The 23055-nt window shown below is 34.7% G+C and overlaps 1 protein-coding gene across 2 annotated transcripts in view; it reads right to left on the bottom strand.

The window, feature by feature from the left end:
• Positions 1-3735: 3735 nt before the first annotated feature.
• LOC106079565 (angiopoietin-1-like) overlaps positions 3736-23055 on the bottom strand; it is a 54727-nt gene continuing 35407 nt past the window's right edge. The window contains exons 1-6 of one of the 2 annotated variants that reach the window (XM_056008056.1): positions 20023-20119; positions 15516-15983; positions 13618-13697; positions 8566-8611; positions 6272-7195; positions 3736-4775 (exon numbers count right to left, since the gene is read on the bottom strand). In XM_056008056.1, the coding sequence (XP_055864031.1) occupies positions 4147-4775; positions 6272-7195; positions 8566-8611; positions 13618-13697; positions 15516-15983; positions 20023-20080 (2205 nt within the window). In that variant the 5' untranslated portion in view covers positions 20081-20119 and the 3' untranslated portion in view covers positions 3736-4146. Of the gene's footprint in view, positions 4776-6271; positions 7196-8565; positions 8612-13617; positions 13698-15515; positions 15984-20022; positions 20120-23055 lie in introns of those variants that run through there. The other variant, XM_056008057.1, reaches the window with a different exon arrangement.

The raw sequence follows: 23055 nt of genomic DNA, 5'->3' as shown, positions 1-23055 counted from the left end.
TCTTTTTTTCTAATGCATCCCTGGTGTTTCTTGAAGTATTGCATACGTAATGTATACATGTCAAAGTCATAGGCTAGGAGTTCACAACAATCACAACAATGGTGGAGCAGCAAGTGTGTCAACAAGTTGACAGGTGAACTCTTTCATCCTTATATTTGTTATCTATTATCGTCTGGTCAGCAGTAAGCTCTACTGACTTGAAATAAAGAGCTGGAAAATCAATAAACTCAGGGACTAAAAGGCTTCTCCTAAAGTATAAGAACAAACCTACGTCCATAAAATGGCCAAAAAAGTATACGGTGACCTACTGAAACTTTACGAAACGGGAAAGAGTCTTGGCTACCAGAGAGAAGAATAGGACGAGTGGGTTGCTAAAATCATAAGACATAATGAGGAGAGAGATGCTAGAATGGAAGAGAGGAAAGAAAAGGCGAAAGTAGAAGAGGAAGAAAGGAAACAAAGGACGATAGTAGAAGAACGAAAGATGTCGATGCAGGAAGAAGAGATGAGATTTAAATGGAAACACGCCCCAAACAAAAAGAGACAAAAATTCGTGGAAGGCACGGATAAGATGGATGCATCTATCAACAGATTTGAAATGCTGATAAAACTTGAAAAGGAACCACAACACGAATGGGCCATACAACTTCTCTGTTTGGTCGGAGGAAAGGCCCTCGACGCATTACAAGTCCTAAGCGATGACGAGGTAGCAAACTATGCCATCCTCAAGAAAACATTACTCGATTTCTATCAATACAGAGAGGACGACTACCGACAGAAGTTTCATGAGCTAAAACCACCATCAGACGGCAACATGAAGCAATTTGTTTCTGATGTGAAAATAACGTTCGAAAAATGGGTTCAAGAGAGAGAGGAAGAGAGAGGAAGAGAGAGAGAGGAAGAGAGAGAGAGAGAGGAAAAAAGAGAGAGAGGAAGAGGGAGAGAGGAAGAGAGAGAGACAAGAAAAGAGAGATGGAGAGAGTGAGAGATGATGAGATACAGAGAGGAAGAGATAGAGTGGAAGAGATAGAGAGAAAGAGAGCGAGAGGAAGAAAGAGAGAAATGAAACGAGGGAGAGAGCAAGGAAAAGAGAGAGAGAAGAAGAGAGAGAGGAAGAGAGAGGAAGAGAGAGAGAAAAAGAGAGAAAGAGAGGAAGAGAGAGACAAACTCCTTGCTCTGCTACTGCTAACGTGAGTCGAGATCTTGAAAAATAATATTTACTATTCAACACGTACAAGACAACAGTGAGAACCAAAATTTCATTGGTTGATTGTAGCTATCGTTGAGGTATGTCCTCTGGAGGTATGTCCTCTGGAGGTATGTCCTCTGGAGATGAATCAGCTTCTGCATTAAATGGTGAACTGAGATTATTGAAAACTAGTTTCAAGTTCTTATGGTCTTAAAAATTGTTTTCAAAATCCACAATCTAGGAAGTAAGTCTATACTTTTCAACCATTTCACTAGAAACAGTTTCACCTTTCAGCTAAGAAAAATTAGAAAAACCTGATTTCACTTGCTGGCCTCAAGAAATGGAATAGCTTTGTTTGAAAAGATTTAAGATGCACATACATTTCATGAGCAAACAACACATTGCAAGGCTTTCGATGATAAACATGAAGTCTGTCTTTAAAAGACGCTTTAACTAATCATTGGAAATTTTAAAAAAATCATAGTCTATATCCTTCTACTAACATAATTTCTTCCTTGTGATTTCATAATCTTCTAATGTTTGGCCAGTGGCAGTGGCATAGCTTTGGTGGGAAAGGAGGGGGGAGAATTTGAAAATCCCCATGGGCCCCCACTTAAAGAAAGCCCGCAAACTATGTTTTTTTTTTTACATTCAATATTAATTAAATATTACGCTAAATGTAGGGGCCCCGAAAGAGGTAAAGCCTACCGGGCTCCCAAATAATGGAAAAGTCCTAGCTACGTCCCTGGCCAGTGTATAACCTACAACAGTTTTGCAAACATCGGAATGTTTTGTTTCCAAATCGTCAAGTACTTTTCGAAACCGCCAGTCATGGAAAGCCTTAGATAATTGGAGGCCATAGACGAAGTGAATTTGGTGGCCCAAAATAAAAAATAGAAAAAGAAAAATTAATATAAAAAATGAAATTATGTAATTTATTAAAAACCTAGTGTACTTCAACAATAACATTGAGGACAAGTTTCACTATTTATTCTTTAAGATATTAAAACATGTATCCTGCGCGAGCCCCCAACAATCGTAGGCCCTAGGCAGCTATATAGTTTGTCTATACCTAAAGCCGGCCCTATGCTTAAATGAGAACAATTACTTAATGTATTCTAATACCATATTAAATATTAAATGCAGCTCTGTGTAAACTTTCCTTTACCGTTATGAGATTTAGGTCGAGATATTTTTCTTTATTTTATTTCCTCAGTCAAATCACTGGTTCCATCAGTTGTTCCCCTTGCCATCTTGTACAAGCCAACCCAACACTTTCAACACAGTTCTTCTTAGTATTCTGGCCTAAGCTTGTGTCTTTGACTAAAGTTTTCAAAATATTGCCTTTTAAAATAATCTTCTTTACTTTAAACTTTTTAGAATGACGTTTAGAGACAATGTTTCTTTAGCCTCTTCATTATAAGAAAGTAAAAATGTTTTTTATTGCACAAATTTATTTTATCTCAGACATCAATAGAAACTATAGTATGACTGATCGAAACTAATTGATACAATTGCTCATAATTTTAAGCATTTTTTTTTAAATAATTTTCTATGTTTTTCTTTTAAAAATATTGTCACGCCCTTTTACAAAATCATAATTAGGATCTTCTAAATATAGCCAAAGAATTGGTTAATGTACAGCCAGAGTTATCTAAATATTGTGTTTTTTTTTCGTGTGAGCAAAGGTAAAAACTATTTAGTGTTCCATGCATTTTCGTTTCATCTCACAGATTCGTTTCGTTTTTTTTTAGTATAATTGACAACTTCAGCGTAACTACTATACAATAACAATATAGATTCGAATATGCACAACATTCACTCACAAAACACATACACATCCATAAATAGAGAGTTATGAATTAGACTTCTGTGTATTTCGCGATGACGACAAATGACCTTCTAACACTCTGACCGAAAGTGGGATGAAGGTGTTTTTAAATCTTTCTGTTTTCGTCCTACTGAAAAGGAGATGAATACTTTGTTCAGATCTGATGTAACAGTGGTTTTATTGGTGCATGTTATCTTTAAGAATTGTGAGTTATTTGGAAAGGCATATTTAACAAAAAAGCATTTCAAAAGATGATATTTGTGTTCGAGTGATTAACGATCCTTTTTTTAATTAGTCTATTTAGTTTATTTAATTTAGTCTCTAACTTTATAAGTTCTACATTCACACAACATAAAAAGATCACACATATAAACTTCAACTTACAATGAATTTTATTCGATATAAAAAATAATATTCAAATACATACCTTTGTACAGTTATAAATAATAATAATAATCCTCAGTGATATTATACTTGTATCATCCCTGCATTTTAATTGTAATAAGCTTGGTAGTTTGTATATAATTGATAATATAATATAATTGATATTTCTATGATAAATTCATTGTATTTGATAAGGATAAGGGTTAATAATAATAAGGCTTTTCTTAGTTTTGAAGACTAAAATGAGGAATGCAATAATTTCCGTGGGAATATTATAAAGTTTAATATTATGGTTAATTATATCTAATTATATACATAAATAATATTTATTATTATAATAGTGTTTATAATTTACTGCCAGTAAAAGGTAATAATATCTGTGAAATGTACAAAATTAATTTATATATATATATGTTTTGTAGACTTTAAAATGGAGGCAGAAATGCATAATATAAACATTTAAACAGCATTCTTAATAGGTTTAATTTACAAATTACTTTATAATTAACCACTTTAGATAGTAGATAAACAGGCTACAATTTATTATCATACATTCTTTACATTGTTTTACCTTTTTGCCATTATATGTAATACATAGAGACGACTTTCTATCTTTAAAGAAGATAAAAAAAATTTTGTTTTTTAACAGTAAAAAATAGCAATTGAAACATATGTCTTTTAAAACACTGTCAATATTTTTAAATTTCTAATAACTTCTTTGTTTATACCTTTTTCATCTTTATTAAAATAGTTTATTCTCACTTTCTCTTATTTTCATCTCGGTAAAAGAAACACTGTTATAGAGTCCAGTTAACTCACCCCAGTTTATTCCATTATGTGATGTACGTCCCCATTGACCGTTTAGATTAGAATGATGACAACTTACATACCACCAGGCACCTGATCTTTCTTCTGCACAGTTTGTGTAACTGTGTATATCGTTATCTCTATCAAAAGTACTAAAGTACATGTTTTTATGATGTGATAAACTATCACCAGCATTTCCTGAATAGTTTCCTATCTTCAGTTTATATTTCTCAGTCTCATTCAAAACTTTAAAGTCTTTATACTGCGCAAAATATTTTTTGTTGTTATATTCTAAATCTATTCTTAAATCATATTTTCCAGTAGAAGTAAGATTAAAAATATTCTTATTTCCCAGATAAAATTCCCCAATGTTGTAATCTCCAAAGCCTTCACGATACTCCTGCCAGCCTCTATAGAAATTTACTATTCCATAGATTCTTCTCTGAAAGATGATCCATCCACCACCGTCTGTGTTGGTGTCACACATGACCTTTAACCCGGAACTTAGCCTTACAATATCGCGGTCTAGGGTGCTGTTGATGTCACGACAAGATTTTGGTTGAACTGTTTAAAAACAATCACATAAAACATAAAATCATTATGTAAAAATCTTTCAGCTTGAAATAAAAATATAGATGATTTTATGCTACCGCTAATTTCTTATATTCCTAATCTGCACAGAAAAAGACAAAACAAAATATTTTTAAAAAAATGTTTCTAGCGACCCAAAAAACAATTAAATACAATATAATCCTCATTTAAAAGGCGAAGTAACAAAATTGTAAAAAAAAATAAAACAAAAAAAAAAAAACTATAGTGACCACGAAATGAGATCTGCTATTATATTTGTATGGCCTGTATGACTATACATCAGCCCTTAAATTATAATAAGACTGCAAAAACTAGATGATTAGATTTTGTAATATTTTAGATATTTAAAAGTTAGTGTAAGTTAGATACTTCTAATCTGTTGAAATTGAATCGATTTTTAAATATACACAAATAAATTTAAAAAATCAATGATTTAATCTCTTCTCTAAAATATGTATTTCATAAACCTCTCCATCCACAATATGTTATTTAGTTTGACTAAAAATTGCACCCAAAAAACAACACCTTACACAAACATCGATATTACTTTAAGAAATCCAAAACAAGACAATGAATGAAAATTGATTTTGATTCTCCATTGGCTAGTCCGGTTAAAAGCTACCGTTAAATTTTTTAAACTGTATAACATGGCTTGAATTCTAGGAATACATGACGTTGTTCCTGTTCATTCATAGACTCTTTCAGCATGAGATTTAACAACGGTTGTTGAATATTATTTATTATTCCACTTCATTTCTCTGACAAAAGATTCCTGCACTATTTTTACTACTTTCTTAACTTTTTTTTTCTGCTCCTCTTTTTGCTTCTTTTCTTTAATCCAATGATAATTTTTTTTTGATGACTTTGTTACACAGTTGAAGATAATTTGTAACTTTGAAGATTACAAAATCATGCAATAACTCAGCCATACCAATATAATTCGTATGTAATTGGACATTACAAATATAACACTGGAAGAAATGCGATTTCTTCACATAGGGACTCATCCGAATATATTCACACCAACGTTATTTGTATACTTTTATAAAAAATATAATCCTTATGTTGCTTATTAATTGCTGTGCGTCTAAGCCTATAGAAAAAAATATAGTATATGTATGCTATTACATTTTTTCGTAAAATGCGTTAGGTTAGAAGAACTAATTAGATTCTGTAAAGACGCTCCGAGTGCTTTTTTTTATAAAAGGATATTATATCATATTTTACAATACAAGTTTAGCGGCATCAATGTGGCACTACCGGCCCACCGGGTAATAGCCTGAATTTCCATATGGCTCTTCCGTCCCTGTACCCATTTTGTTAGTCAACACATTGTGCCCATCTAATGGACACGCTCACCATTTAGGGAATCGGTTAATCAGTTTGTGACTCAATATGTTTTTATTCAATTAAGTCAATTTTTGAAAATAATAATAATAATAATAATAATAATAATAATAACCCTTTACCTTTCTCAATCGTTTCCTTTATTTGTATCAGAGCAGTTGACAGATTTGTTAATTGTCTCTCTAGATCCGCTTCTAACTTGTTTAAACTTTGTTGACTGGTGTTCACATCTTTATTTAAGTTTATTATGTTTTGTCTGTTAGTATTCACTTCTTGTGTAATGTTTTGTATATTCTGTTTGTTTGATTTCAAGTCCTCTTTTAACTGATTTATATTTTCATTATTAGTATTTACTTCATTTGTAATGCTCTGTAGACTTTGTTTGTTGGTTCTTAAGTCATCGTTTAGACTGTTTACTAATTGTCCGAAAGTATTCAATTCATCATTATGGTTTGCGATGCTTTGTTTGTTGGTATCTAAATCATTGGAAAAGTTATGAATACTTTCTTTGCAAATACTTAAGTCACTTTGTACATTGTTCACCATTTGTCTGAGGGTATTTATCTCATCATTATGGCTTGCAATGCTTTCTTTGTTAACATTCAGATCATCTGTAATGCTTGTAATTTTGTGTCTGTTGGTGTTCAATCCATCTTTTATGCTTATAATATTTTGTTGTTTAGTATTGATATCTTCTTTAATGTGATAAATATTCTGTTTATTTTCTAGTATATTTTTCTTCTCTTTGTCAGCCTGTCTCAATAGCTTCGGTATCACTTTGACCAAATCATCAAAAGTTGGATTGGAAACAATAATTGCTAACATCTTATTCAACCGTTCAGATCTTCCATCTGGTTCCATGACATGAGCTCCACAAAAATAGTTTCCAGACTCTGATGATTTTAAATAGCTCCAAGAAACTTCAATAAATGATGCTTTTGTTTTGGTGTCAGAAAGTGTTCCTTTAGCCATGTTAAAATTACTTTCTTGTTTGGTTGTGACAACTGGCTGATCTTTATTTATGGTAGCAATGACACCATTTGTCTCTGTAAATCAATGATATTTCAAAATGTTATAAATTAATGTTGAAATTTACATAAACATAAGAATTATCTTTAAAAGTATATATTATACAAGGCTTGTCTTCGAGTCCGAAGATTAGTTAGGAATGCAGTATTTCCCAACGAATCTCATTTTTGTCTGCCTCGGTAAAAAGCAACATCGAACAGATAAGTTTAACTTAGTCTTTTTTTGTGTGAGTTGCTTTTTTTTTTCGATTGTTTTGTAGCTAAAGAAGGTCTCGTGGCCAAGTTGTACATTGTTTTTAATTGGTCTGACATGCATGTTTATGTTTTTTTTAGGTTACTGTGTAAGGGAAATTACAAAGAGTTGATCAATTATTTAATGGATTGTCTGCCTTTAAGAATTTAATATTAATGTAGAATTTATGGATTGGATCCAAACCAATGCACTCATTTAAATTTCCAAATTAAGAAGTGGTGTTAGGAAATCAATACTAAGGACAATGTTTCAAAGTGGTGTTAGGAAATCAATACTAAGGACAATTTTTCAAAGTGGTGTTAGGAAATCAATACTAAGGACAATGTTTCAAAGTGGTGTTAGGAAATCAATACTAAGGACAATGTTTCAAAGTGGTGTTAGGAAATCAATACTAAGGACAATGTTTCAAAGTGGTGTTAGGAAATCAATACTAAGGACAATGTTTCAAAGTGGTGTTAGGAAATCAATACTAAGGACAATGTTTCAAAGTGGTGTTAGGAAATCAATACTAAGGACAATGTTTCAAAGTGGTGTTAGGAAATCAATACTAAGGACAATGTTTCAAAGTGGTGTTAGGAAATCAATACTTAGGACAATGTTTCAAAGTGGTGTTAGGAAATCAATACCAAGGACAATGTTTCAAAGTGGTGTTAGGAAATCAATACTAAGGACAATATTTCAAAGTCTGTTTTTCACGTGTGTTCCATAAAAATAAACGGGACTTATCAAACCAGTGAGGCGCGATGGCTGATCGATAAAGCGCTTTGCTCCTACGGGTTCGAATCATGGCGAAATTCGGGCGCGTCTGAGTTTACCCAACACTAACTTTGGGGAAAAGTAAAAGCGTTTGGTCGTTGTGCTGGCCACATGACACTTTTGTAAACCGAGGGCTACAAATATAGATGACCATTATATTATCTGCCTTACATACCACATGGTCTGAAAGGGGAACTTTTTATTTAATGTCAAACCAGAGAAATTTTTTAGAATCAACATATACTTAGCGTTGGCGTCTTGTTCAAATTTTGTGTCTTCTAAATGATTTCTATTGTAGATATAGTTTTGTCTCTAGTCAACTTGTATACTGTAAGATGGACTTTATAATGAAATTATATATAATTATATGCTATATTACCATGAAGAATGTACATAAATTGAACTGTTGAATTACGATCCAGATCCTGTGGAAAGATTACAAACAAAAAATATTCTTTAAATATTTTTAAAAATATTTTTAGAATGAAAATACAAATTAAAGTTGTACATTTTTTTAACGAAAAACAAAGTTCGTTTACAAAAGTGTATTTACAATTTATTTTATTTTATGATCATTATATTTATGAGCAACTCGATACTAACCACTTATAACGTTTAATAATGATTCGGAAATAATCTCTCTCGTATAATCGATAACATATATGTAAAAATGTATTTAAATATGAGACATAAAGAATAATTGTTTTTGAAAATTTTTATCAATTTCGGACTGAAACGTGATAACATGTTTGTTTTTCAACTTCTAATACATTATATAAAGTAGGCATAGTGGCTGAGTGATAAAGCGTTTGGCTTCAGAACCGGGTTCGAATCCTGGTAAACATTGAGATTATTACTTTATCTATAGGGCGCCTCTAAGTCCACCCAGCTCTTATTGGTCAATTTGGGGAAAAAATTAAGTCGGTTGGTCGTTGTGCAGGCCATATGAAATCCTCGTTAACTGTCGGCTACAGACTGGGGACTATCTTTATATCTATCAAAAGCTGGGGTGTGTAGGGTGTGAGATTGTGTGTATGTTTGTTAATTTTATTAGTTGCTTTGTGAATTGTTTTTATCACAGTATTTTCAAGAGGGGGGGGGGACAATAAGGTTTTCTAGCGGTCAGTCTAGCAGTTGTAGAGCTGACCTGGTCTGAGTAGGGTGCTTATGTTTATTTACCAGTATTATGCCTAGCGTAAGGAGATGTTATAACTTATATTATTATTCTTGCTATGTGTGTGAATGGACTATTTTGGGGTAGGTAATATTATGTGTGGCAATCATAGCCTTTTGAAAAAAAAAAACAAGTCTAAGCGCCTGTAGTATTAATTCGGGCACATTTATAATTTCAGTTATTGATTGTGATGCATTCAATATTATATGTGTAACTTGCAGTTGGCTGTAAACAAATATTAATTTTATACTCCTTCGTTGAGTGGTACTTTGTAATATTTATACATGTAAAGGTCTGCATGTGAGAATCATACTCTAGAATATCGAGCTATATGTCTGTAGTAAAGGTCTGCATGTGAGAATCATACCCTAGAATATCGAGCTATATGTCTGTAGTAAAGGTCTGCATGTGAGAATCATACCCTAGACTATCGAGCTATATGTCTGTAGTAAAGGTCTGCATGTGAGAATCATACCCTAGAATATCGAGCTATATGTCTGTAGTAAAGGTCTGCATGTGAGAATCATACCCTAGACTATCGAGCTATATGTCTGTAGTAAAGGTCTGCATGTGAGAATCATACCCTAGACTATCGAGCTATATGTCTGTAGTAAAGGTCTGCAGGTGAGAATCATACCCTAGACTATCGAGCTATATGTCTGTAGTAAAGAACTCATCCCCCAGTCCTTTACTTTTGGAGACTATGAATAATCCTGGAGTTCCTTACAACATCATCTGCCCCATAGATAAAAACGTCTGAAAGGGGAACTTATTTTTGTTTCTGCTTGTGAGAATGTATACATTACTAACATACTGTATTGTAATTGTTCTGCATGAAAGATACCGTATTTTAAAAGATTAATAAACGTAACTAATAATTCAGAAACATTCTACAAAAACGTAACTAATAATTCAGAAACATTCTACACAAAACAATAAGCTAACTAAAATGAATAATTTTGTGCTAAGTACGCTAAAGTTGGATGAGAACCAGAACACTTGCTAGAACCAAATCGTTGCTCAGATCTTCACAGTCGGATTCAGTCACGGAAATTTCCGGGCTTGTCGTTTTGCACTAATAATAATATTATGTATTATAATACTATTATTTTTTTTATTATTATTATAGCTTTTATATAGCTCTACTTTCATGCTTATAGTGGACCAGTGGAGGGGAGGGGAATCTTTATGTATCTTTTCTCCCGATTGTGACAAGTCAAAAACTCGCTGTCAGAGTCACTCTAAATTATCACAGCATTAATTATTATTTTTCATTATTTATTTATTTTATTTTAATTATTTGTCCATCCTACCCCTAAATCATTCACCCGCGCCACCTTTTCCTCTCCAGGCTAGACTTAGTTGACCACCTTGGAGATAGCTAAGGCGCGTCCTTTCATTTATCTGCCCTTGATCGGGGAAAGGTAGACACACAATCTCTTTTGTCTTGCCCGCCGGATGTCTGAAGGACGGTCGCGGTTGACCCCACCTTGGTTTGAATGCAAGCTAATCCTTCTCCCCCCCCCATCTCTCACGTCCCTCTTTGATCTAAGAGATTACCCTGGTCAACGCACCGCGTGATATTCCAAGGTGCGACTCCCACCCCGAGTCAAATCCACCCACGTGTAAGCTAATTCTTAGCCTAGGACATTTCCGGTGTCCGCCCACATTTCCCAGGCATATATAAGTAGATTCAAATCAAGCCAGACCCTTTTCACTCCTCTACCGCTGTCGATCGAGTCTGGACTATATCATTTATTCTCCCTCCTAGAGGAATACCTGGTGGTAAGCCGAACTTAATCACAAGTTCCATCTTAATTACTCTGTGTATATTTCCATTGGATTTTATCATGTGTATTTTGCCTAGTTCATTTATATTTAATTAGTGCATTGTGTATTTCTCACTGGCGTAAGTAGAAAACATAAACATGTCCTATGTATTTATTTATGTATTGCATTAATCTATTAATGCTACGTTGCTCAATTGATCGTTGATGCAACCATGTATATATTTGTACATCTTATTTTATTTCCTTTATCTCGGCTGGTCGCCTTGATAATTTTACTAGCGCACTGATACTGCGTCTAGTGAAGAGATATGAATTATCCCCCCCCCCCCTTTGTGTGTAAGGATTGGTCTCCCCTGTAGTCATTTCACTCTCACGAGAGTTGCGCCCTCTCCATTCAAGTGCGTTCCATTGTTCTCGATCGACGGTCATATGTAAACATACCGTCAGGATCGCTGACCACCGCCCAATTCAACCCCCCCCCTTCTTTCTCTATCCACCTGTGTTGTTTATTTGAGACTATTATTTCCCCTTCTATGTACATTCTTATATTATTATTTCCCCTTTTATGTACATGTCTATATTGCCACTATCTGCCATCTATTTTCCAAATCCCAATTGTCATCATCTCCCCTTTATGCTCTATAGCAATTTTACCAATCTGACGAATGCACCTCAGTCGAGGGCATCGATAAGATGCATGAGAGACATGTCCTAACTTGTCTTTATTTATCCGCAGCCTCCCTCAGGTGTCTGCCTATTTATTGGCTATTTGCTGTTCAGTGTCTATTCGACGCCACTCAACTATTGCCTATTTATGTGCTGAGTGCTATCCAGCACTGCACTGTCCTACTGAGACCTGCCTATTTGCCTACTGGCCTATCTATGTGCTTAGTGCTAATCAGCGCTGCACTTGCCTAGTTGCTATCAAGAATCACCTATTGCCTATTTAGGTGCTTAGTGCTATTCAGCGTTGCACTTGCCTATTTATTTATTGGATCAACGATCTATTTACCTGCATTTGTGCTTAGTGCTATTCAGCACTACACTTTCCTACTGAGATCTGCCTATTTGCTGTTGCTGTTCAGTGTCTACACGACACTACTCAACTCTACTACTTGGCGCTATCGGCATTGCCCGCCTATTCGACAGCCCACCTGTCATCTTATTAGGTGCGACGTCCCTATGGACTCAGGTCTGTGCGAGACGTCATAGCTACGCCAACCCTCTGCAACTCACTGGACATATCCTGTCAACTACGCTGCCCACGGCAGATCAGCTCTGCCCGCAGTAACCTTGTGCCCACGGTAGCCGGCCACCCGCCCTACTGTGCCCACTACAGATATTAGATTTTGGGGATTGAGACTCCACAAGAACTATATCACCGGCGTCCCTCTATCCGCTAGAGCGCCACCTCCAGCTGCAGAACCTCAAGCCAGGACACAGCCAGCTGCGACATCAACAGGAATACCAGCTAAGTCAGAGGACAAAGTGACATACTCTCTTATTAGGTGCAAGAGTGATGATTAAACATAGAATATACTAGAGATAGATGCGAACCCTCCCCCTTTTTATTCTTATATGTATATTTATGCAAATAAATATTCTTCATTTTAACTTTTGTATCTATCTTTCATTGCTTGTCTCGTTGCGTGTCTGCTCCCGATTCATATACTGATAAGTGGGGGTGTGATAGCTTTAAAAATAATCATCCCCTAGACATAAAACGCGCCAAACACACGTCACATTCCCCACCTGTCACACCGATGCGAGGTCCGAATGCGGAAGCCAAATTAAGGTTCTTTGAGAACAAGTAGTGCGATGGGAGCTACAGTTGTGCCTTCACGTTCGCAGATCCAGCTTTTCTGGAGTTGTTGCCCAGGTTTTTTTAAATAAATAATGAAAATAATATTCCCATGTTCTTTTATGTTGTTTCTTTTTAACAAGGTTTTCCATTGGCCATCCGATATGTATATATATACAGTAGCCTATTGGGAAACAAAAGAATACGACATCGCCAAAGTTTCTGCATGCTGAATGGCCGACATTTTAGTATAGTACACTAACTAATTTAGTCCATACCAATCGTTATAGGATGCATTAACACTGACCTGTTGCGTCGCAACCTGTGTAGAACAAAAGTTTGTTGCCCCAACATATGCCTTGACCTCATATGCAGTTGGCATGTAAAGGTTATTAATACAATTGGAAATAGCTATTACGGAGATTAATGTTTTAGGGGATGTCGTGTGATACTGTTCACAACCAAAAAATAGTCTACGTATATGACATTAAAGATCCACTAGAGCCGCTACTGGCCTCAAGGATTAAGACTTTTTCTACTTGCAGGTGTGTTTGAACCAAAACTAGATAGACAAACTATACTTAATATACTATATAATAAATAGAGTCAGGCTTATTCATTTTCATGCAAAAATTAAATTAATCTTTAAAAAATAGTACGCTTTACCTGAAGTGAACATGTTAAGGTTAAAGACTCAATCAGTTCTTTGATAACTTTTGAGCTTCCCACAAAATGGAGTTTTGTTCCTGAATAAAAATTGTTTCTCATTTTAAAGTATCATTAAAATTAAATATACTAAGCTATTATGCTATTACAACATATATCTAAACCTTAATTTAACCCAAAAAAATAACTTAGTACTTTAATAGTAAAGTTCTTTATTTCCCAAAACAAAATATTAAAAAAATGTCCCTTAAGCTAAGCCTAAGTTAAAATATGAACTTATGGGCCTACTAACTCTACTGAAGTTTGGTTAAAATATGAACTTATGGGCCTACTAACTCTACTGAAGTTTGGTTAAAATATGAACCTATGGACCTACTAACTCTACTGAAGTTTGGTTAAAATATGAACTTATGGGCCTACTAACTCTACTGAAGTTTGGTTAAAATATGAACCTATGGACCTACTAACTCTACTGAAGTTTGGTTAAAATATGAACTTATGGGCCTACTAACTCTACTGAAGTTTGGTTAAAATATGAACTTATGGGCCTACTAACTCTACTGAAGTTTGGTTAAAATATGAACTTATGGGCCTACTAACTCTACTGAAGTTTGGTTAAAATATGAACCTATGGACCTACTAACTCTACTGAAGTTTGGTTAAAATATGAACTTATGGGCCTACTAACTCTACTGAAGTTTGGTTAAAATATGAACTTATGGGCCTACTAACTCTACTGAAGTTTGGTTAAAATATGAACTTATGGGCCTACTAACTCTACTGAAGTTTGGTTAAAATATGAACCTATGGACCTACTAACTCTACTGAAGTTTGGTTAAAATATGAACTTATGGGCCTACTAACTCTACTGAAGTTTGGTTAAAATATGAACTTATGGGCCTACTAACTCTACTGAAGTTTGGTTAAAATATGAACTTATGGGCCTACTAACTCTACTGAAGTTTGGTTAAAATATGAACCTATGGACCTACTAACTCTACTGAAGTTTGGTTAAAATATGAACTTATGGGCCTACTAACTCTACTGAAGTTTGGTTAAAATATGAACTTATGGGCCTACTAACTCTACTGAAGTTTGGTTAAAATATGAACTTATGGGCCTACTAACTCTACTGAAGTTTGGTTAAAATATGAACCTATGGACCTACTAACTCTACTGAAGTTTGGTTAAAATATGAACTTATGGGCCTACTAACTCTACTGAAGTTTGGTATAACACACTGAAGAGCCCATATATGTTGAACATTGCAGGTATAACTCGCAGAAATCCCCCAGAGTCGTGCAACGAGAAAAGACACTATATAAGAGAAGCTTCTAAGTATTAAATTTAAACTGCTTAAGTAGACGATCAAAGCAACTCACTTTATTTTTTATATCTATTGTCAGTTAATAATCTGTTATAAAATAAAGTCATAGTCACTGTTAAGAATCACTACCAAAAAATTAAAAAAATCAACATTTACGTTCCAAATCTAAAATTATCTCTTTCATATAAAAGTCAGAAGCGAGTGTAGAAGTCCATAAAAAAGACTTATGAAGCCTTACGTGGAAAGTTGAGCGAATCCTGTATAGAACTAGCAAGATACCAAGGAGAGTGGCGTGTTTTTACTGAGATCCTATGTTCCACAAGGAACGCAAAGAAAAGTTGATGATGATAATGATAGAATTCAAACTACCTCTATGACCAGAACAACATTTAATAAACATTAAAGCTTTTCCCCACTAAGTTCTCTACTAAGAACAGCTGTTGACCGGACAAAAGTGGTGTATTGTGCTTACACGAACTGTCACCTCAAGTGTCAATGGACAGATAATAATGATAATAATAAATTATCAAATCCTCGAATTCTTTCTAAATAAAAATGTGAATTGACTTACTTTGTTGGGACGCTGTCAGCTCTTTTTTCTCTAAGCTACATTGATCGTTTTTTTCGACTATCTTTAAACGTCGTATCTCTTCTATTAAAGCGGTCGTATTTGTTCTATATTCTACCTCTTTCTTAGCCACTATAGATGAGTTGACAGCATTTGTTTTATCTCCTTCAACCTTACATCTGTAAACTTTGGCATCAAACTGAGTTGGATTGTGTAAAGTTAAACTAATAGACAGATTTCCAAAACTGATTTGTGCATGATGTAGTTGGACTAGCTGTGAGAGATTTAAAGTTTTAGCTTCTAAAGTTATAAGATCAAAAAACTCTTTCAAGGTTTCATTATAACGAGAAAGTGTTAGAGATCTGATAACATCCAGATGTTGAACTTGGTTGTTGGTTATAGAACAGTTGATCACAAGTTGTGCAGTTATCTCCGCTGATATGACGTTTGGTTGGACATCAATGACAAGTTCTGAAAAAAAGTGAAATTGTAATCATCAAAAGTTGCGGATGGAGCTGCATAGTTACCAGGGTAAACTTTATTCCTCATTAACTCTTAGACTTGAAGACAAACCTTATCATACATCAAAAAGGAATTTTGATTAAATAAAAATAAAGCTCATACAATAACCAATAAGGAATTGCTACGAAAACCGGGTGGCATGATATCCACTTTTTTATCAGCATCAGACAAATTGGTTGACTTGGCCACGTTCTTAGATTACAAGTTGGTCGACTTCCATGGGGGTGGCCGAGGGGGGTTGGGGTTGAAAAATAATCCTGGCACTTCCATGCGACTTTCACAAGACATTTTGTATGGCGATCTAACAGAAGGCAGGAAAGCCGTTGGTAGCCATTTTATTGTATACGGATTATGCAAACGCGAAATGAAGCTCTTCGGTAGCAGCTTGAAAAAAATAGCACTTGATAGATCCACTTGGAGATCGAGCATAAAAAAAAAGTGTCTCGGATTGAAGATTCCTGACATAACAAAAGCAGAAAAAAAGGGTTAAAATACAAGGCGTCTGTTGGTTTAATATCTATAACTGCAGCTGTTTTTGAAAAATTAACCTATTTTGTCAATGCAATAAGTTGCAAAAGTAAGATAAGCTCTTGAGAAGTAATATGTTAAAGAATCTTAATACAAGAAAGAATGACAATTATTCTATCTCTATTGCTTAACACAAAAATAAAGGCACATTCCTCGTCCCATTTCCTAGGACAAATTTGTACAAATACTTTTTCTTCACTAGTGCTATTAAAGCATGGAATGGGTTGCCTGAGCTAGCCAGGAAAACCAGTGACTTGGCAGAATTTAGGTCATTGGTTAATATGCATCACTAGGTGCATGACGAGAAGGACGTGATCATCTTCTTTGTTGAAGTAACGTCTGTATTATATAAGATAAGATAACAGGAATTAGTGTTCTTGTTATAATATAACATAATTTGATAAACAATTAAACGTATAATTATGTTAACCTATCTAAGCCAGGCACTTATTTTTTGAAACTATTCATAGCTGCCACCTTGCCTTCGCCAGAGAATGAATACTTTTTTGTTTCTAACTTAATAATAATAATAATAATAATAATAATAATAATAATAATGTGGGCGAATCAATTGAACAGATAATGACAGGATGTTCAGCCCTAAAGGAATCTGCCTACCAAGATCGCCATACCCAATATGCAAAGCTAATACACCAGCACTTGGCTTTGGCACATAATTGGATCGGTAAGAATACTCCTCCCTATTAAAAATACTCACCACAAGAGGTTCTCGAGTCTACTGATCATTTGCTATACAGGGATAGACCTATCTTGACCGACAAAACGGTAGATTTTTATTCTCCTTCTTATCGAAAAAAAAGAAAACGCCGATACTATTATTAATATCGCCTTTCCACTGTCTCATAATTTAAGGAAAACTGAGAAAGAAAAACAAAGAAAATATGGGAACCTAGGCTTGGAGATAAAGCGTCTATGGAAGTTAGTGAAAACAATAATATACCCCATTGCTATATCAACCGATGTGATAATAACAGCCGACCCCAAAGGTACTTTCAAGTCCCTAGGATCATTCTCGTTGTCTGTCAGAGGGCGGTACTACTGCAGACCTGCCACACCACCAGAAAATTCCTCGGTGGAAACTGATAAAGGGACCACAAAGAATTGTGTTTCCCTTTAACAAAACTCGACCCTGGCTGCGCCTGAGAATGAATATACATTCCATTCTAACATAATAACTATAAACACATTTTAATATATATATATATATATATATATATATATATATATATATTTATATATATATATATAATACATGTATATACATGGGCGTAGCCAGGGGGGGGTTTGGGGGAAAAGAGTTTAGTGACTGATTTTTTGCTTTGATTTTGTTTATTTTAGGTGAGATTTTAATACTAAACCATCACTTACCCCAACACAACCAAAGGGGCTTTGAGTTTAAAACCCCTCCCCATGGGGTTTTGAGTTTAAAACCCCCTACCAGGGGTTTTGAGTTTTTAACACCCTACCTGGGGATTTTGCTGTTAACTCCCCCTCTTCTATAAAACAAAACAAAAAATGCAAACGAAAATTCCAAAAGCATAGTTAAGGAAGATTTTGATTTTAAAACCCCCTCTAAAATTTACGATAAACCCCCTCTTCAATATAAAAAAAAGTTATAAGCGTATCTAAATGGGTTTTGACTCAGTTTTGAGTTTAAACCCCACTTCAGCGGGGTTTGAATCTAATAAGTACCTCTTCAATATAAATAAAAGCAAATTACTCACTCTAAAATCTATGAGCTTAGGGTCTGAAGGTAATAAATACCTCTTTAATAATAAAAACAAAGCAAATTATACACTCAAAATGTTATGAATGTAATCAAAGGTGTTTTGAGTTTAAACTCCCCTCCAGTGGAGTTTGAATATAATAAGTACCTCTTCAATATAAATAAAAGCAAATTACTCACTCTAAAATCTATGAGCTTAGGCAAAGGGGTTTTGAGTTTAAACCCCCATTCAGAAGAGTTTAATGCTAAAAATACCTCTTCAATATAAAAAAAAAAGCAAATTACACACTAAAATTATTTGAGCGTAGCCAATCCAATCGGGGGTTTTGAGTTTAAACCCCTCTTTTATAGATGGCTTTTTTTTAAGTTTAAAACCCCTCCAGATGGTTTTGAGTTTAAGATCCCCCTATAGAGCATTTTGAGGTGGAAAACTTCCAACATATGATTTTGACGATAAAACTTCTCTTTTCGATATAAATTCCAAAGCAAACTACAGTCACTTAATTCCAAGAGTGTATTCGAGAGAGTTTACACATTTTTACCAGTGGCAGGGCTCCATTAATAAGCTGCATTGAATAGTCATCTGCCGAAATTGAAAAACACTAAATGTGGCTCAACAAAGAGGGCTAAGACAGATTTTAGGAGTCAGTTATAGAGATCGGGTCTAAATCAAGGAAATCCTATGCCGAAATGGGAGTCGACCCCTTAGTAAGATTGTGAGAGAGCGACGCATGAGCTTAGCGTGACATGTTCTCCGACAAAATGAATTACGCATAAGAAGAGTTGTAATGATATCCTAGTACAAATTGACGCCACTCATTCATTGAGGTCCTCATGGCAGGTGGGAAGAGGCTTTAGACATTACCATTGACAGATTTTTATGGAAACAGCTTGACGTCAAATGCTCCGAACGGCGCGGTAGGGTCTAAGTCAGTAAGAATAGCACATTAGGTTTTTGAAATAAAACTTTTTAATAGCAGGAAAAGCAGAGTGGATAACTCAGAATATGCATTTTGTTGGCTTTCAATACCAGAAATAGTGCTTGACGGCGGGGCTTCGCCCCGTGCTTGGGGAGCGCTAGTAATGGCGGGAAATCTACAATTATTCCACAAACTCATGGAAAAACCTTTTCTAGGGCACAATAAAAGTCTTCCGAAAGAATAAAGGGTCAGAATGTAATAAAGATTATGTACACACACACATACACATAAATACATATAATTTTTTTTCGCGGTGGGGGGGGGGGGTTCCGGGGGGGGGGAGTTAAATATTCAACCCGTATAGCTCCTGACATTTTCATGTGGCTCAGATATTGAATCTGGCGGAATTGTTTTCACTTGCAGGAGAAGGGGTAAAGGCGAGTAACTGGCGCCTATAAAAGTATGTTTCGGGTAGGAAGGGCTTTTTAGCGCTAGCCATTACTGGCTACCCAACAAAGAGAAGGGAAACTCTGAATTCAAAAAATATTTTGCCAAGTTCAAGCGACCACATTTCAACATCATGCTAATTAAAATGTTACCATTACAGTTAATCACAATAATTAATTCTTTATTCTCACTAAAAAAAATAATATTCACATAGATGCATCTAAGACAAAATCTCTTTAAAAACAATGTCTGTAATTTATAATTTGGATGTTCAAAGACATGTGCAATAATGTAACATACAGAAATGAGAAAAAGTTACACAAATGTCAAGAACAAATCTACTGACCTGAGGTGGAAAATACAATTAAACAGGCAAATAGAACAAAGTGTTGAAGCAGAGTCATTTTGACTGCATGATCAGCAATAAAGACAAAAGTTGTTTATATAGACAATATATAGACTCGTGGCACAAACTACAGGGCACTTTCTTATCATTTCAAGTGACAACAACATCTCTAAGTCAACATAACGCCCTTGTATTTAATAGGACAAGCGTGACCAGAGAGACATCCTTGACCAGTTTGACTTGAACACTTATCAAGAAATGGAATAGTCTCTAACGTCATGAGTTGAGATAAAGAGATAGACAAAGAAAGGATGAACTCGGCTTTGAGCGCTGAAAAGATAAAAAAAACTAATTACTGAGCTCTCTGGTCTTTGAAACAAAACAACTCGCTAAATAATGCAACGAAACAAAACATGTTTTCTTTAGTTTTTTTTTCATTTAAGTACATTCATTCGTATTATATTGGAAGACTCTAATACAATGTTAACAAAAAATAAAGTTTCCCTTTCAGACTTTGTGATCTATAAGAAAAATAATAAAAAGGTGACCTGTATCTGTAACCAACGGTTAATAATGGTGTCATGTGGCCAGAGCCACAACCACACGCATTTAATTTTCCGTAACTAAAGTCAGGAACTAGAGATAGGTGGACTCAGATGCTGAAATTAAAAATGCAAATGTCTCACCAGGATTTGAGCTCGGAAACTTCGGTTCAGACGTTTAACGCTTTACCAACCTGCCACTGCACCTACTTCACGAAATTATTATAAAAAGGGTCAACCATCTGCTGTATAGATCACAAGGTCTGAAAAGGGGAACTTTATTTTACTTTGCAATAGAGAACAATTTATTTTAGGAAATATTAAAAACAGCGGTTCTCAACCTTTTTAGTGTCGCGAACCCCACAAGTAATTTTGTTTTCGTTCATGGGCCTAGGTAATTGAGAAATTGCAAATGTTAAAATCATTATCGTAATGTCTCTGTTTATGATTTATGAGCCTTTATGTAATTTTAATTTTAAAATAAATTTGTTTAATTATTAAATTGCTAACTAGTTTATGTTTATGACTTTTCTATTGCGTTTTCATTATATTCATGTGTATATTTGTGTGACCATTAAAAAAGTATGGCGAACTATGGAAGATGATATTAAATAAGGTAAACTATATTGCCAAATATTTGCAAATAAGCCAACGTTATTGAGAAGGTTAGATTCATTTGGGAGTCTTTGTAAGATCACAAGAAATGTCATCTTCAGCATCAAGTCTACTTCTTTATTTAGACTTGATAACTAACAGGCTGGAAAACCAACCAAATGACGTAAAACTACTATTAGAAATCGATGGCAATAATCAATCACAGTAATGTCTATTTGTTTTGTTATTATAAATGAAAAAGATGGTCTTAGGCGACCCTTGGCAAAAGGTCATTTGACACCGAAAAAGATCGTGACCTTCAGGTTGAGAACCCCTAATTTAAACAAATAAGCACAATTTGAAGATATTTTTACATAAAAAATAAAGTTTTCATGAGAATAATGTAATGAACAGATTCTGCCACAGATTTCATTGATCTAAAACAGCGGTTCTCAACCCCCTAATACAATTTTTTACTAGGAGGCGACCCACAACCATATTTATTTTGTCATAGGTCTAGGTAAATGTAGAGGCGCGGTGGCTGAGCGGTAAAGCGCTTGGCTTTTGAACAGGAAGTCCCGGGTTCAAAACCTGGTGAAGACTGGGATTTTCAGTTTCGGGATCTTTGGGCTCCTTTGAATCCACCCAGTTCTAATGGGTACCTGACATTGGTTTGGGAAAAGTAAAGTAAAGTGGTTCATCGTTTTGTTGCCTGGCCACATAACATCCTTGTAAAACCCTCAGAAACTGTTGACCTTTACATCATCTGCCCTATAGACCACATCAACATGTAGAAAACTAATATACATGATGTTAACTGAATTGTTAGAAACGTATCATATTTATTTAGTGTGAATAAATGCGTGCTTTAATTTTCTCTAAAAAGTAGACTTTATGATTTTTTATTTATTTACTTTTTCATTGCGTGTTTATAATACGGTAAATAAATATTTTACAACTTAGAAAGTATTACTTTTCATGGAAAACGTGGCGACAGTATTTTCAAACACGCCAAAGTTTGTGCCAAGGTCGAGATTGTTTTTATTTCACTAGATTATGAATTCACATCGAGTTTATTTCTGTGTTAAAACTTGATAACTGACAGGCAGAAACAAAAAACATGTTTTACAAAGATACGGTGTTGGAAATGGATGAGGACGTCTAGAAAATATTTCATAGAACAGAATTACTGCAAACAGTGGATCCAGATTTGTGTCACTAACATTGAAGAGAAATATTTAGATGCATTGCTATTGACGTTGCTAACATATATATATATATATCGATTAATCAATTCTACAATGACTTACAATGGACTTTAATGGTGACTTATTCTGTACCAAACATTGACATCGAGACCGACATTAAAGCATACTTAGAGCACCATCTGTGCAGACACTACAGATATTTTTTCCAAGAAGTCTTTTACTTTTCCAAATGTAACCAACTTTGTCAGTTACATTACTCACTGTAGAGGCAGTTTATAGATGTTTGCATAGGAACTAATCTTTAAAATCGCCTTTATGTATATATTGTAAGTATACCGGAACTAGTAATTGTGAACAATCTACAAAAACTGGGGATTCGTCAAGCTTGTAAAAGAAGCAAATATCATTCCCTTAGTATCAGGAGACATGTCAACTAATCTCTTGTGAATAGTGTCATTAGGTATGCAAATTGCACACAATTTATTTACAAAATTTGCTCAAATCGTAGCGAGCAATGTCTTTGGCCGCTGACAATAACTCTTTGGTAATGGTGTGAGGTTTCAGAACTCTGGCGATTCCGAGAACCACCGAAAAAGCCTCATAGGCTGATATATTTTAATTATGGTATTTTCCATCTGTGTCAAGTCTGAGTTTAATCAGGATTCAAAACTAAACTACTGGATGTCGTT

Source organism: Biomphalaria glabrata, chromosome 13 (genome assembly GCF_947242115.1).
Source record: "Biomphalaria glabrata chromosome 13, xgBioGlab47.1, whole genome shotgun sequence".
Lineage (NCBI taxonomy): Eukaryota > Metazoa > Mollusca > Gastropoda > Planorbidae > Biomphalaria > Biomphalaria glabrata.
Note: the sequence above shows the minus strand (reverse complement) of the source record. Positions and strands in the feature narration are given on the sequence as shown.